Raw genomic sequence first — 14,311 nt, forward strand, 5'->3', positions numbered from 1 at the left:
TCTAATTGATGTATCAATACCAGCAGATGACAACGTTTCCCAAAAAGAAATGGAGAAACTTTCAAAATACAAAGATCTGGAAATAGAGGTAACTCGAATGTGGAATCTAAAAACAGAAACAATTCCTATCATAGTAGGCGCATTACGTATGATAAAAAAATATCCAGACAAATACATAACAAAAACACCAGGACTTACCCAAGGCACACAGAGCTACACTCAGTAGTGAAGTGAAAGAACATTATAAAAATAAAACTGCTGAATAATAATAATATTAATAATAATAATAATAATAATAATAATAATAATAATAATAATGATTAAATCACATTCTTATTCATTGAACAGAAATCTATACCTTGCTTAGAAAGGCCTGATTCAGTATAACTTAATTTTCATTCTAATTAAGCTCAATATTGAATCTTTGGAGTCAGACAAATTGTAATATCATATTCGATCTTTTTTTAATATTTTTATTCATTTATTTTTTAGTAATCAGGGCAATTATGCAGTTCTAACAATCTAACAAATCTGTTTTGCTTCTAGACAATTTAATTACCAAAGCATTCATCATTTATTAAGGTTCATGGAAATTTACTATTGAACAATATAAGCATATAACAATAATTTTTTTTTTCCTAGCTAGAATAGCTATCAAGATCTCAATAATTCCATCATGAAAATATATTCTTTTTCCATTATCAATAATATTTATTCCATACACTCAGCTATTAATGACAAAGTTGCTGAGTGATTAATGTGTGTCAAATTTTGGCAGAGTTCTGGTTTAAGTATCCCATGTAACCCCTCATAAGTTTTTTTATCTTTTGGAATTTTCAGAAAAGTTTTGGGAATTTGTGTTCTACACACAGGAATTCATATGATTATACAATTTTTTTTTATGTGTGATTTAAGGGCAATTTAGCTGTTATCTTTGGCACTTTTCATGACCACCTGATACCTTCCTCACTTCTTTGTCTCTCTGACATGCATTGATGTTTTCCAATATTTTTCTCCCCATAAACACATTTAATGGAATGATGATGCACCCAAGGGTGATCTATTTCTGGGATTTAAGCAAAAAATTTGGACTGTCCATATTTCAAACTTGGATTTTAAAAAAATTTCGTAAAAGTATGAAACTTTCAGGGTTTATGGGTGAACATTTTTGAAAAAATTTTGTTTTTCCATAATCATATGAATTCCCTTGTGTAGAACACAAATTCACAAAAATTTTCTGAAAATTCTCAAAACTAGAAAAAGTTATGAGGGGTTATAATGGGGTGCTTAGACCAGAATTCTGCTCAAACTTCTTAGTTAAAACAACTGCATTGTATAAAACATAATTTCCCTAATTACATCAGTCTAACATACAGAAAAATAAATATGAATTTCACTTAGAAATGTCCTTCCTCTTCTGACTTTTTCTTCCCCCACCTCATCTTCTTCCTTTTCCAGATGCTCAACAAACTAATTATTCTTGTCTTTAGCCTCATCTGAAACTAACTTGCTGTAGGTACCCTGCAAATTTCTTCTGATCAGAGTTAGAGTTAAGGTTAGAGATTAAGAGCATTAAATACTGTTACCCTATAAGGATCTGCTTTTGACATTACCCTTGAAAAATGGAAAAATTTCAGTACACAAGAGAATTCGGCAGTTACTCTTTTATTTCTCATTACTTAAAACAAGGACTTCGTACATACACCTAAAGATATAATCATTTTCTTCACATTGCTTTCTCTGTCAGCAAAGAATATTTACATTGTAGAACTATTACTCTTAGTGAAAATCAACATTATTTTCTCCTCCATAGCTAAGAGGTCAACATGGCAATATATACTCACTTATAAAATGCATACTCAAATATATTCTAAAACTTTACAAATTATCAGAACCACTTACGCTTCGCAATAAGATAATTTCTTTCTTTTCATTAAAAAATGGTATGCATACATGTATGCATCTGTACATATGTATGTATGTATGTATGTATGGATGGATGGATGGATGGATAATAGGAATGAAGCCTCTGTCTGTCAATAATGACCCTGGATGAAGTTCCTAGTCATCAACCCCACTGGAACAGTGTCTGTTTCTCCAGTACAGGGTACTCAATATGATCCAAACCTAGTCAGTTTGATATGGAAGACTGCTTGCATGTAGTCCATGCAGTGTGTTCCCCCTCTCCATGTCACTGATGGTGGAGGCATGTACCTTAGTGGTTCGGATGTTGGACTTATGATCCTAAGATGGTGGTTTCGATTCCTGGAACAGGTGACACATGTTCTTGAGCAAAACACTTTATTTCATGCTGCTCCAGTCCACTCAGGTGGCTAAAACGAGCAATCCTATGATGGACTAGCATCCTCTCCAGAGAAGAATATATACACCCGGAAACCAGCCCTGGGAATTTATATGATTTGTGAGGGATTTTTATTATCATGTTACTGCTGACTCCAAAGGAACAGCATGGTTGTTACAATTTGGCACCAGCATCATCACAGGAGTTGCCAGAATGAGGTTGTAGACAACATCACACTGCTTCAGGGGCTCTGACTCATGATGTTCCTCGGAGTTTAGTCCTGAAGCCTTTGCCACGGCTGGGTATGGCTGCAAGGCAGCAGAGGTTTGGAATCAGACTGTGTGGTTAAGAAGTTCACTTTCCAGCCACATGGTTTTGGGTTCAATCCCACTGTAGAAGTGTTTTCAACTATAACCCAAGACTAACCAATGTCATATGAGGCAATTTGAAAACTGTGCGGAAGCCCAGTGTGTGTGTATGTGTGTGTGTGTGTGTGTGTGTGTGTGTGTGTGTGTGTGTGTGTGTGTGTGTGTGTGTGTTTGTGTGTGTGTGTGTGTGTGTGTGTGTGTGTGTGTTTGAATTTGTTTCTCATCACTTGACAATCAGTGTTGGTTTATATATCCATAATTTAGCAGTTCAACAAAGGGGAAAAGATAGAATTAGTACTAGATTTCAAATAAGTTCTGGAGTTATTTTGATCGACTAAACTCATCTAGGCAGTGGCCCAGCAAGACCACAGTCCAAAGACTTTAGCAAGTTAAAGTCTAAAAGAATAAAGAATAATGTCAAAAGAATAAATCAAAAGAATAAAGGAGCAAAAAGTATTCAATTCCATACCACAACGTTTCCTATTCGAACTTGGAGGTTTTGCAATGCTATATCTTCTGTTAGGTTTTCAAATGAGGGCACACATCTACATAAATCGCAAGCTGCTTGCCATGCATGTTGAGTTAGACCTTCAATTTCAGGTTTCTCTGGGTATTCCTATGAAAAATAATAAGAATAAAAGACCTTGTAATTGAATTAGAAATCAGTAACAATGCATTTCACTTGTGTAGTAGTAATAGTAAAAGTTTCATTCATTTAAAACAGAAACATTTCAAATACAACTAATTGTCAGACTAATGAATGGATAGAAAAGAGTTTCTTCTTTTATTCTTCTTTTACATGTTTCAGTCATTTAACTGCAGCCATGTTGGAGAACAACCTTGAAGGATTTTAGTCAAAGAAATCGATCCCGAGATTTATTTAGTACATATTTTATTGGTCTCTTTTGCCGAACCACTAAGTTACAGGAATATAAACACACCACCATTGGTTGTCAAGCGATGATGGGGGACAAAGCCAGACACAAAGACACACACATAAGTATGCACACATACAGACAGGGGAAGCCCCGGCCCATCAGGAATCACTGCTGAGATGCTTAAAATATCTGGTGGTGAAGGCTACAGTCTAGATATGTAATATGAATAAGGAATGCATAGTAGGTCAAAAATGATCCACGTGTAGGCTGTAGAAGGAACTCATAGAAGGGGAAAACTCAGGAGGATATAAAATAAAGAGAAGAAGTGGTAAAGTCAGGGGTCAGATCTCAGGACAACTAACCTTACAGATAGCAAAAATTTAATCCTTTCAATTCCAACACACCTGAAACCATTCTTGATTCTATGATACAAACTTCCTTGTTTGAAAGTGATCTAAATTGAAATTTTCTATTGGAATTTCATGTTAATTTATGTTCTAAGACCAGCTTAATAATGACAAAGTTACTTTGATAAATTCTTTGATATTTTTTTTTTAAATTAGTTGACACAAATGTAGTGTATTTCAACAGAAATATGGTAACAAAATGGTCAGGATATGTGGAAATATTTTTGTATGGCAGACAAATTGGCCAACTCATACCAGCATGGAACATGAACAGCGGTGGCGGCGAGGAGGAGGAGGTAACCACCTCAATCCTTGCAAGTAGGTAAAAGCAGTAATGAAAATATATAGCTGTTGTTAACAGAAATTATGATGGACATGATGAGGGCAATTTTATTATATCATTTCATTATGGTTCTATGTAAGTAAGAAATCTTTATTAAAAGCTTCACAAAATTAAATATATTCATTTTTTTTTTCTTTCTTTTTTTTTTAACAGAACAAGATAGCTTTCAGTGAAACTACAAATATTTCTACAGGAAATAAAACCACCCAAACACTATTGAGCCAAAAAAGCCACTGATTTGACAAAGGATTCAAGTTAGAATGGATGCATTGGTAAAATTTCTTTACAGTTTCATTTTGTATTTCCAATTAATAATAAAATCCAAGATTGAATGCCCAAGAGAGCTTTTGTTGCAGATGACATAATTTTTATCACAAAATCAATTCAATGTGGCAGTAGAGGATTGAATCATGTGGAAGAGTGCCAAGAGTATAATATTATGAGGGATTTTCCCAACCCACTAGCACCATGGAAATAGCCATATACAATTTGTGGAGGTGGTGGTGGTGGTGGTGGTGGTGGTGGTGGGGAACTGTTATGAACACAATATGGTGTAGGCAATGTAATCACGAGTGAAGTGACATTTAAGACAGGCCAACAGAGAACCAACTCTAAAACTGTTTACACATTTTTCCAGATAAAATATTCACATTAATAACATAGTAATTTATCATTTTGTATGTATGTATGCATTGTGTATATGTGCATATATATATATATATATATATATATATATATATATATATATATATATATATATATATATATATATATATATATATACATACATGCTCTCACACACACACACTGTATTTGATGGCATAAAAGACTTGTGGACACATTACACACACCCTGGTTTTAGCAGATTCTATTTAGACAAAAAAAAAGGTTTTAGTGCATTGTAGCAAGTACCAGGACAAAATTAACTTATGAGAATCCAGCTCTGTATATAGGGTCTGAGGTAATTTTTTTAAGACAGTTTCTTGTGGGGAAATGTGCATTTTATATACTATCAAATAAAGTATATAATTATTCAAGTGAATATTTATAAATGGATGCCCTTCCTGTCACCAACCCTCACCTGTTTCCAAGAACCAAATCCACTCACAAAGCTTTAGTTGGCCTGGGGCTATAGAAAAAGTTACTTGTCCACAGTACCTATCATGTACTGGGACTGAACTCAAAACCACACGGTTGCAAAGTGACAGTCTTAACTACACAGCCAGACCTGGATATAAAAGTTCATGTCAATATATACTATTCTCTAATTTACTTATATTACTGTCTACATACGTAATTCCCTTGACAAACAAACACTGTGTGCTCACATCCTATCATTATGATGATGAATACATGAATCCAGCAAAATCCAAACAGACACAAGTAAAGTAGACAAATTGCACAGCAGTTTTGATAGTATTTCAGTCATTCAATCAATGAAATGATCAACTCAGGGAATTAGAGTGCAAATCATTGAGTGTTTCACAGATACTTATATCATTAATGTAATGACATTGGCTCTTTGAATAACAGTTGCAGTCTGTCTGACATGTCTCTATACAGTTTCTCTCTGGTCTATCTCAATTACAAGGCTAAGGTTGTTCTGTGGCTATTATAGAATACACTTGTTCAAGATACAATGGAAGAGAACTTATGATTGCAGAGTGAACTTTTTTTAAACAGCCAGTCATGCCAATACCTATGTAATAACATATGAATTGCAACCAAGCTGGAGCACCACCATGAAGGTTTTAGTTAAATAAATTAACCCTAGTACTTTTTTTTTCAATCCTGGTACTTATTCATAGGCGCAGGCACAGCTGTGTGGTAAGATGCTACATCCACAACCACATGGTTTTGGGTTCAGTCCCTCTGCATGGCAACTTGAGCAAGCCTTGTGAGTGAATTTGGTAGACAGAAACTGAAAGAAGCCTATCGTATATATCCAAAAAGCTGCAAAGGTGGTAAAAGGAAGAAACAAAAAGCCGGAAAATACAAAAGAAACGAAAGAGGGAACAATGGTGGAAGAAAAGACAGATAAGAGCGATGAAATGGAATATACCACAGTATCACACAAAAGAAAAGAAGCACAAGTCCTAGACTCTCCTCCCCAAACAAAAAAATCAGTTAAACACACAACAGACACACAAACAAAATTCTCCAGATCAACCTCATGGAGAAACCTTTGACTAAACTGCTCCCCAAAACACAAGAAAGAATTGTTTCCTACATGGAAAAAAAATAAGCTGTTGTCTACCATCATAAGAGTGCACCACAAAGCTTGAGTTTTAAAAATAACTAAAGATATGCCCCCGAATATTAGATTCGTAAAAATGGATGCGGGCTTATTTTTGGAGCTGAAGGGAAGGTATCTGGAAGATATCAGAGATGTCAGCTCTGAAATGGCAGACAAAAAATTATTAACAAGCCCAGCAGCTACACCATTGAAAGAAAAGGATGGGGAGGCAGCTTAATTTGTGCAGCCCCTTCGCAAACTCAAATTGTAAGTTACTCCTTTTTTCCATTTTTCACTCTGGCGATTAAGTTAGGGAGTATAAATGTACATGGGCTGGGGTCGGAATGGAAACAAGCTTGTCTCTTGAACGACCTCAGGTCACGAGATATAAATGTATGCATTGCAACTGAGTCCAAGATGAGTAAACCACAAGCATTCTCACCTCTTCTAAATGGCTATGAGAAATTTATTTCCCCTAGCTGACAAGGAGGAGGGGGCGTGGTGGTCCTAGTCAAGAAGAACTTGGACTTACAGGTAAGTACAGTCTTTCTGGACCCAGAAGGTAGGTTGGTCATCCTTGATGTGATCCACGAGAGTAAACAGTCCTTCAGGTTGATAGCTGTTTATGCTCCTAAGGAGTGTAGGCAGTCTGGTTCTTTTTGAGACCTGGAGCACTTTTTAATGATGTCATGGTGGATAGTGTTGGCTCGACTGATAGGAGGGGAAATCCTGGCCTCAAGGGTCTACTAGAGAGCTATAATCTCGTAGACCATTACAGACTGGATGAGCCGAGCATTCCACAGTGGATGTGGAGTAATAAAAACGGTTCAACGGTTCATAGGTAACACAAACATTGAGAGATTTGTACTCAATCACTTTAGTAACAAACTATATAGAGTATAAAACATCAGGAACCAAATCTCACTCATTAGCATTTTAAATAAAGGAAGAATACTTTGTAGAATACAGCACTAGATATATTATATTTGATAAAAAAGAAACCATCAGATGATCATAGGTGAAATATTTTTGATCATAAGGCTACTCAACCAGAACCAATCTGGGGTTAAGCAACAAATAACATATGAACTACAACAGACTTACTCGACTATTTCATCTTCCACAAATCTTCAAAGCAAAAAGAACTTTTTCATAAAAATAAAAATCTATTATTTTAGTTTAGAAATAGTAAGACTAAAAATACATTTGAAACAAGTATCTCACTAAATACAGTTCAGTATTGAAAATAGTTGATAAATTGGCCAATTCTATTCCATACATTATCAAATGACAAGTTCTAATTTAATGATGTTAAGAATTTTAGGCGTATGTTTACCTCAAAGCCATAAAGCCAATATCTAAATCTAGCAGGACACATACTAAAAAAAAAAACACACATACACAACTTTATAAACAGCAGATGTTTACTTCTCAGCTATAGGTTGAGATTTATTTCAGTATTTGAATTTTACCTCATCTAATCCCCCAGCGCCACGCAGAAAATAATTCCATTCTTCAGGCAGGACTTCGTTTTTCTCTTTCATTATCATTGCACAAAGTAAAAATGAAAATACCAATTTATGTTCTTCAAACAGTGCTCTGAAATGCAGAAGTATAAAAAAAAGAAGAAACATGTTACTTTACTTTATGAAATCATATTCATTTATCATTAAAAAAAAAAAGGAATAAAAATAGAAAGCATTTTTCAAAATACAAAATCGATTTTGTAAGCATTGCGAAACAAGTCTTAGAACTCAGATTTTATTTACAATATATAAATTTGTTTTAAGTAAATATTAATGGATATTATTATCATCATCATCATCATCATCAGCAGCAGCAGCAGCATTATTATTATTATTATCATCACTGTCGCATGACCTTACACTTCAATTTGTGTTCCTGGCAATAGCATTAATAACTTCCAGAGCAGTGTTTCTTAAACTCAGGGTCATGACCCATGGTTGGGTCATCAAGTTTTTATCAGTGGGCCATGAAGTAATTCGTTAAAGCTTTAATTTAGTTTCTAAATGCAAAATTCTTTCATGCAATGTTATATATTGCTACATGTGAATGACTAATTCCATTCTGACTTATGAAGATATTTGCTAAACACTAAAGATAAATTAAAATAATGTTGGATTTGAGGGCAAAATAATGAACAGGAAATTGCAGAAAATATTCACCAAACTTTGAGTAGTAACAAAAAGTTTTGTCTGACATTTGTTTTCTTTATTTCATTTTTCCAATGTTCAAACATATTGTTATGATTTTTTATTCTTTTCATCTCAGGTTTTGTTGTAACTCCTGGAGTCTTGCATTCATAGTGGGCTTGCTGCCTGCAGCCTACAGTACCATGCTATCTGTTCTTTTCGACTATCAGGAAATACTTTATTTTGGTCATGTCAAGGAGGCAAACCCTTTGTAACAGTTCTACTGAGTACTCTATTCCGATTTCCTTTTATTATTATTATATGTTTGACTTTTGCTTTGTATTTGTACAAGTTGACTCCAAGTCTCACCCAAAGACCTCAAGAGACAACAAGTCAGCCGTTCAAGTTGGTATTATGCCTAAGGTGTCATATATTTGATTTTGCACATAGTATATAGTATTGTTCTATTATTATTATTATTATTATTACTGGCAGAATCATTACCATGCCACCCTTGTGGCAAATAAATGAAATCATCATTATTATTATTATCATCATCATCATCATTGGCAGAATCATTACCATGCCAGAAAACGGCTTAGTGGCATTTCTTCTGACTTTACATTCTGAGTTCAAATGCTACCAAGGTCAGCTTTGCTTTTCATCCTCTTAGGGTCAATAAAATAAGTACCAATTGAGCAATAGGGGTCAATATAACTGACTTAGCCCCGCCTTCAAACCTGCTGGCTTACTGCCAAAATTTGAAATCATAGTTATTATTATTATTATTGTTTTGTTTTTTTTACTTCTCAGAATGCTCAGTCTTGTTGGTTCTGGTAGATTCTGAGAGAGTGGACAGCAGCCTGCTGTCAGGTCTCACATGGTCTCTTTCTGCACATTATAAGCTTCGATATGTGGTTGTGAATTATTGTGGAAGACATTCAACATCCAAGTACAAATCTCAAAATCCTAGCTGTCCCCAGCAGAGCAGTTTTTGGGCTTGCATTTTATTCTGCAAACTATTTCCTACTGACACACCAGGAAATGGTATTTTTGAAATGGTACATTCCTTTCTTCAATAAAGAGAGATTAAGAGAGAACTGATACTTCAGTATTTGCACCAATGATGCACTATCAATGCTTAGAGATTGCATAGGGTTTTACAGAAAACTCCATATTACAGTTTTTACTTTTGTTTACAGAGAAAATCTTACTTCAAAAATTATATCAGTGGAATTACATCAGATGTGGTGTGCAAGAGAGAAGACTGCACTGGTATGGTCATGTGATGCATATGGATGAGGACAGCTGTGTAAAGAAGTGCCAATCTCTAACTGTGAAGGGAACATATGGGGGGAGTAGACCCAGGAAGGCATGGGATGAGGTGGCAAAGCATGATCTTTGGATGTTGGGTTTCATGAAGGTGACTGAGTGACATGTGACTGAAACCTTTGGTGATTTGCTGTATTTGAGAAGACACATCAATGCTAGTGGCTTTACTCATATAAATTAACTTTTCTAACTAAGTAATAAATACTTCACTTGTTTTATTGTGGGAAGCCACAGTACTCTTGGAGTGGTTGGCATTAAAAAGGGCATCCAGCCATAGAAACCAAACCAAACTAGACTGGAGCCTGGTACATCTCTCTGGCTTACCAGTTCCAGTTACACCATCTAACTTACGAAAACATGGAAATCAGATGCTAAATAATGATGACAAATGAATGAATAGCATTATTTAAATGGTAAGCTTTATAATGTTGAAATCTCCAAGTAACAAACTTTTCAATGAATTTTGTTGTTCAGTCAGATCTGAACGCGAACACTTATCCCATTACTCAAGAATTCAGATGGTTGTATCATGAAAAAGTTCTACCAGAAGTTAAGTAGAAATTTATTTTATTTGAAAAAAAAATATCATTCTTTAACTTCAAGGTTTCCAGATTACAAGCGGATGCTTCTCTTTGCTTATCTCTGATATTTTTGTCTGAACCGAATTACTTAAATATGCTCTGCAGAGTCATAATCAAATAATTATAGATTTTAAGGAAGAAATAAATGTGTTTAATGTGAAAAAAGGAAAATAGCTCAAGAAAAATCTACATCACTTCCTGTATCTATTCTGCTGAAAGAAGATTGTGGTAATAAATTTAATGATATACAGAATATTAATCTTGAATCATCTTGCAAAACTGATAACAGAGCTCAGTCACTACATTCCAACAGAAGAATCTGACAAATGCAATTGAGTGAGAATGCCATTTAGAACTGACATTAATGATTTGTATGAAGATTTTGTCAATGCTAATAAATTTCAAGGATAGTCTATAGAAAGTTCCAAACAATGTGACAGTTGTAATTTCAATAAAACCGTTGAATATATCAACCTGGCTGAATGTTAAGGAAAGAATAATGAATGGATGACAATGATGCAATTAGGGAGTGTCTCCTGTTTACCACAATATATTGGTGTGAATTGGGGTTTTCAATGTTAACAAATATTAAAACCAAACAAAGAAATAGATTGCAGTTGGAAGATGGCGAAAGCTACATCATATTAAAGATGGCAACAAGATTGGAAAGACTTTCAAACCTTGTCTAAAGTCAAGATTCTCATTAAATTACATAAATGCCAATATGATTGTATGTAAGGCAACTCAAGAATTTCAGAACATTATCATAAAGTAGAAGAATATCAGGTGTGCACAGAATTTTCAGGGAGACAAAGACTTACTAAGTTATAAACACAGTTATTTTTCAAAATTTACTGAACCTTAAGGCAGCAAGCCGGCAGAATCGTTAGTATGCCAGGTGAAATGCTTAGCAGCATCTTGTCTGTCTTCATGTTCTGAGTTCCAATTCCACCAAAGTCAACTTTACCTTTCATTATTTTGGGGTCAATGAAATAAGTACCAGTTCAGTACTGGGGTCAATTTAATCAACTTACTCCCTCTCTGAAATTGCTGGTCTTGTGCCAAAATTTGGCAAGCTGGTAGAATCGTTAGCATGCTAGACAAAATGCTGCTAAGCATTTTATCTTTATTTTCTGAGTTCAAATTCTTCTGAGGTTGACTTTGCATTTCATCCTTTCAGGGTCAATAAAATAAGTACTAGTTGAGCGCTGGGGTCAATATAATCGACTTACTCCTCTCCAAAATTGCTAACCTTGAGCCAAAATTTGAATCACTGAACCTTAGTATAGAATATGTTGTAAAATTCTGAAATATGTTTTTACAATAGCAAATGTAATTTTACCACAATTGAAATTATTAAATGACAAGCAACAGGCTTAAATCATTTTGTGAAGTTTATCAACATCTCTTATTTTTTCATAAAATAAATAACCTCAAAAAAAATTGTAAATCACCATAGCTGTAAAATTAATTGGCAATAGGAAGGCATCCAAACATAGAAAATCTGCCTCAAGAAATTCCATTTGATCCATGCAAATATGGAAAAGTGGTTGTTAAAATGATTTTCAGTTTTTTGTTTGCCATCTTAAAATCATAATCCACTTTGGCTCATTATTCCAATTGTTTAAGAAACACTTTTCCACACCTTTATAAGTACAAATTAAAGTATCATAATTACTATTAAATTAAAAATTAAAAGTAAAAAGTAATAAATCAAAAAGTAATTCAAAATAAACCTGAAACAAATTAAATCTTTTTCTGCGGTTAATATAATCAACTTACCCCTTTCCTTGAAATTACTGGCCTTGTGTTAAAATTTGAAACCAATATTAATCATAGGCATTCATTTAACCTTTCAACAAGTGACACAATGTGGTCATGTTCTGTGTTCAACACCTCCACAATGCAAATGTGATGCACAATCTCTGTTTATCCAAATCTTTGCTGTTGTGTTTTTAACACCATGTGCAGTAGCTATGGATTCCCAATTTTCTCATTCAGTAGCAGACAGTACACATATACAAGTTTCAAATGCAGACTTCTTGAATGGTTTCCCCCAACAGGTTTAACCTGTTTGTTTAACTTTGTGAAATACCAGCAACTGTAGCTTGAGACTGACTTTTGTCATCAACAAGCAGATACATTATTGTAGGCCTAAACTCAAATGATGAAACGAACTTACATTTAAAATGAACCAACGTCAATTAAAATGAGTCAAAACAGACATCTGCTATGTTTCATCTGAATAACTAGTGTTTAAATTGCTACAGTATTATTTTAATCTGCTTTGAGATTGTTCCAATTTATTTCAGAAAATTTTAATTTGCTTCAATTTTTAAAAATTTGTTTTGGGTTTATTTTAATTTGCTTTGAGATTATTTTAATGCTGGACTGGCCCACTGCCGCTGGACTAGCCCAGTGCTGTTGGACTGGCCCAGTGCCACTGAACTGGCTCCTATGCAGGTGGCACATAAAAAACACCATTTTGTGCGTGGCTGTCGCCAGTACCGCCTGACTGGCCCTCGTGCCGGTGGCACGTAAAAGCACCCACTACACCCTCGGAGTGGTTAGCATTAGGAAGGGCATCCAGCTGTAGAAACTCTGCCAGATCAGATTGGAGACTGGTGCAGCCATCTGGTTCGCCAGTCCTCAGTCAAATCACCCAACTCATGCTAGCATGGAAGGCAGACGTTAAACGATGATGATGATGATGATGACGATGATGATTATGCCTGAGAAAGGGACAGCCTTAATGAAGTTCAGTTAAGCCTTGTAGACTACTTTTGCCATAATATGAAGAAAGCATTGTAAGTAAGAGGTAACAAGAATCTCAGCCAAATGACAAACAAATGGACACCAAAAAAGCATTTAAATGCCAAAACTGGACAGAAATCCATGTTGTCATATATAAAATTAGCAATTATATAGTTAAAAAACAAATGATAGAATGTATATAAATGTTGCAAGGAAACAGCTAATAATGTTTATGGAGTACAGTATAACCAGTTAAAGGTAAGGAAATAAAGTTAGGAGATTGATGTCGAGAAAGAAAACTTCAGCAGAAATGCCCAGATAAGAAAACTTTATATAATTTTTATTGATTTAGTGAAATTATCTGGTAAATTCTCACATAATGTGTAGATAATACAATATCTTTAATATGTTTTGAGTGGAATTTACCAAATAAGACCTACAGGAAATATATCTTAAGCTATAGTATCATTACGATATTTTTTTTTAATTTAAAAAAAAAATTGAATAAAATGATTGAGTGATAATTTGTGATATAATAGAAAGATTTTTAAAAAATTACAATAGATATTGCAAAACCAAAAATAACTAGCATTCTTCAGATCGCAGAGGATTTTGATGTTTTAAAAATATGCGTTCCTGGTTTTTGTTTTTGTGGGTTTTTTACATCTATCACTAATTGACAACCCAGCCATGATCACTATGGCTTTACTCCATACAGTACCTATATATCATCATCGTTTGACGTCCGCTTTCTATGCTAGCATGAGTTGGACGACTTGACTGAGGACTGGCAAGCCAGAAGGCTGCACCAGACTCCAATCTGTACTGGCAACGGCCACGCTCAAAAAGGTGTTTTCTACATGCCATCTGCACAGGAGCCAGTCCAGCGGCACTGGCAACGACCTCGCTCAAATGATTTAATATATACATATATATATATATATATATATATATATA

At 34.5% G+C, this 14,311-nt stretch overlaps 1 protein-coding gene across 1 annotated transcript in view; it reads right to left on the reverse strand.

Moving 5' to 3' along the window:
- Nucleotides 1–14,311, reverse strand: part of LOC106867680 (dynein axonemal heavy chain 6-like) — a 319,316-nt gene that overhangs the window by 71,891 nt on the left and 233,114 nt on the right. Inside the window, exons 59-60 of the mRNA XM_052973027.1 lie at nucleotides 8,007–8,133; nucleotides 3,140–3,286 (exon numbers count right to left, since the gene is read on the reverse strand). Of these exons, the coding sequence (XP_052828987.1) occupies nucleotides 3,140–3,286; nucleotides 8,007–8,133 (274 nt within the window). The remainder of the gene's footprint in view (nucleotides 1–3,139; nucleotides 3,287–8,006; nucleotides 8,134–14,311) is intronic.

The sequence above is a fragment of the Octopus bimaculoides genome, chromosome 14 (genome assembly GCF_001194135.2).
Source record: "Octopus bimaculoides isolate UCB-OBI-ISO-001 chromosome 14, ASM119413v2, whole genome shotgun sequence".
Lineage (NCBI taxonomy): Eukaryota > Metazoa > Mollusca > Cephalopoda > Octopoda > Octopodidae > Octopus > Octopus bimaculoides.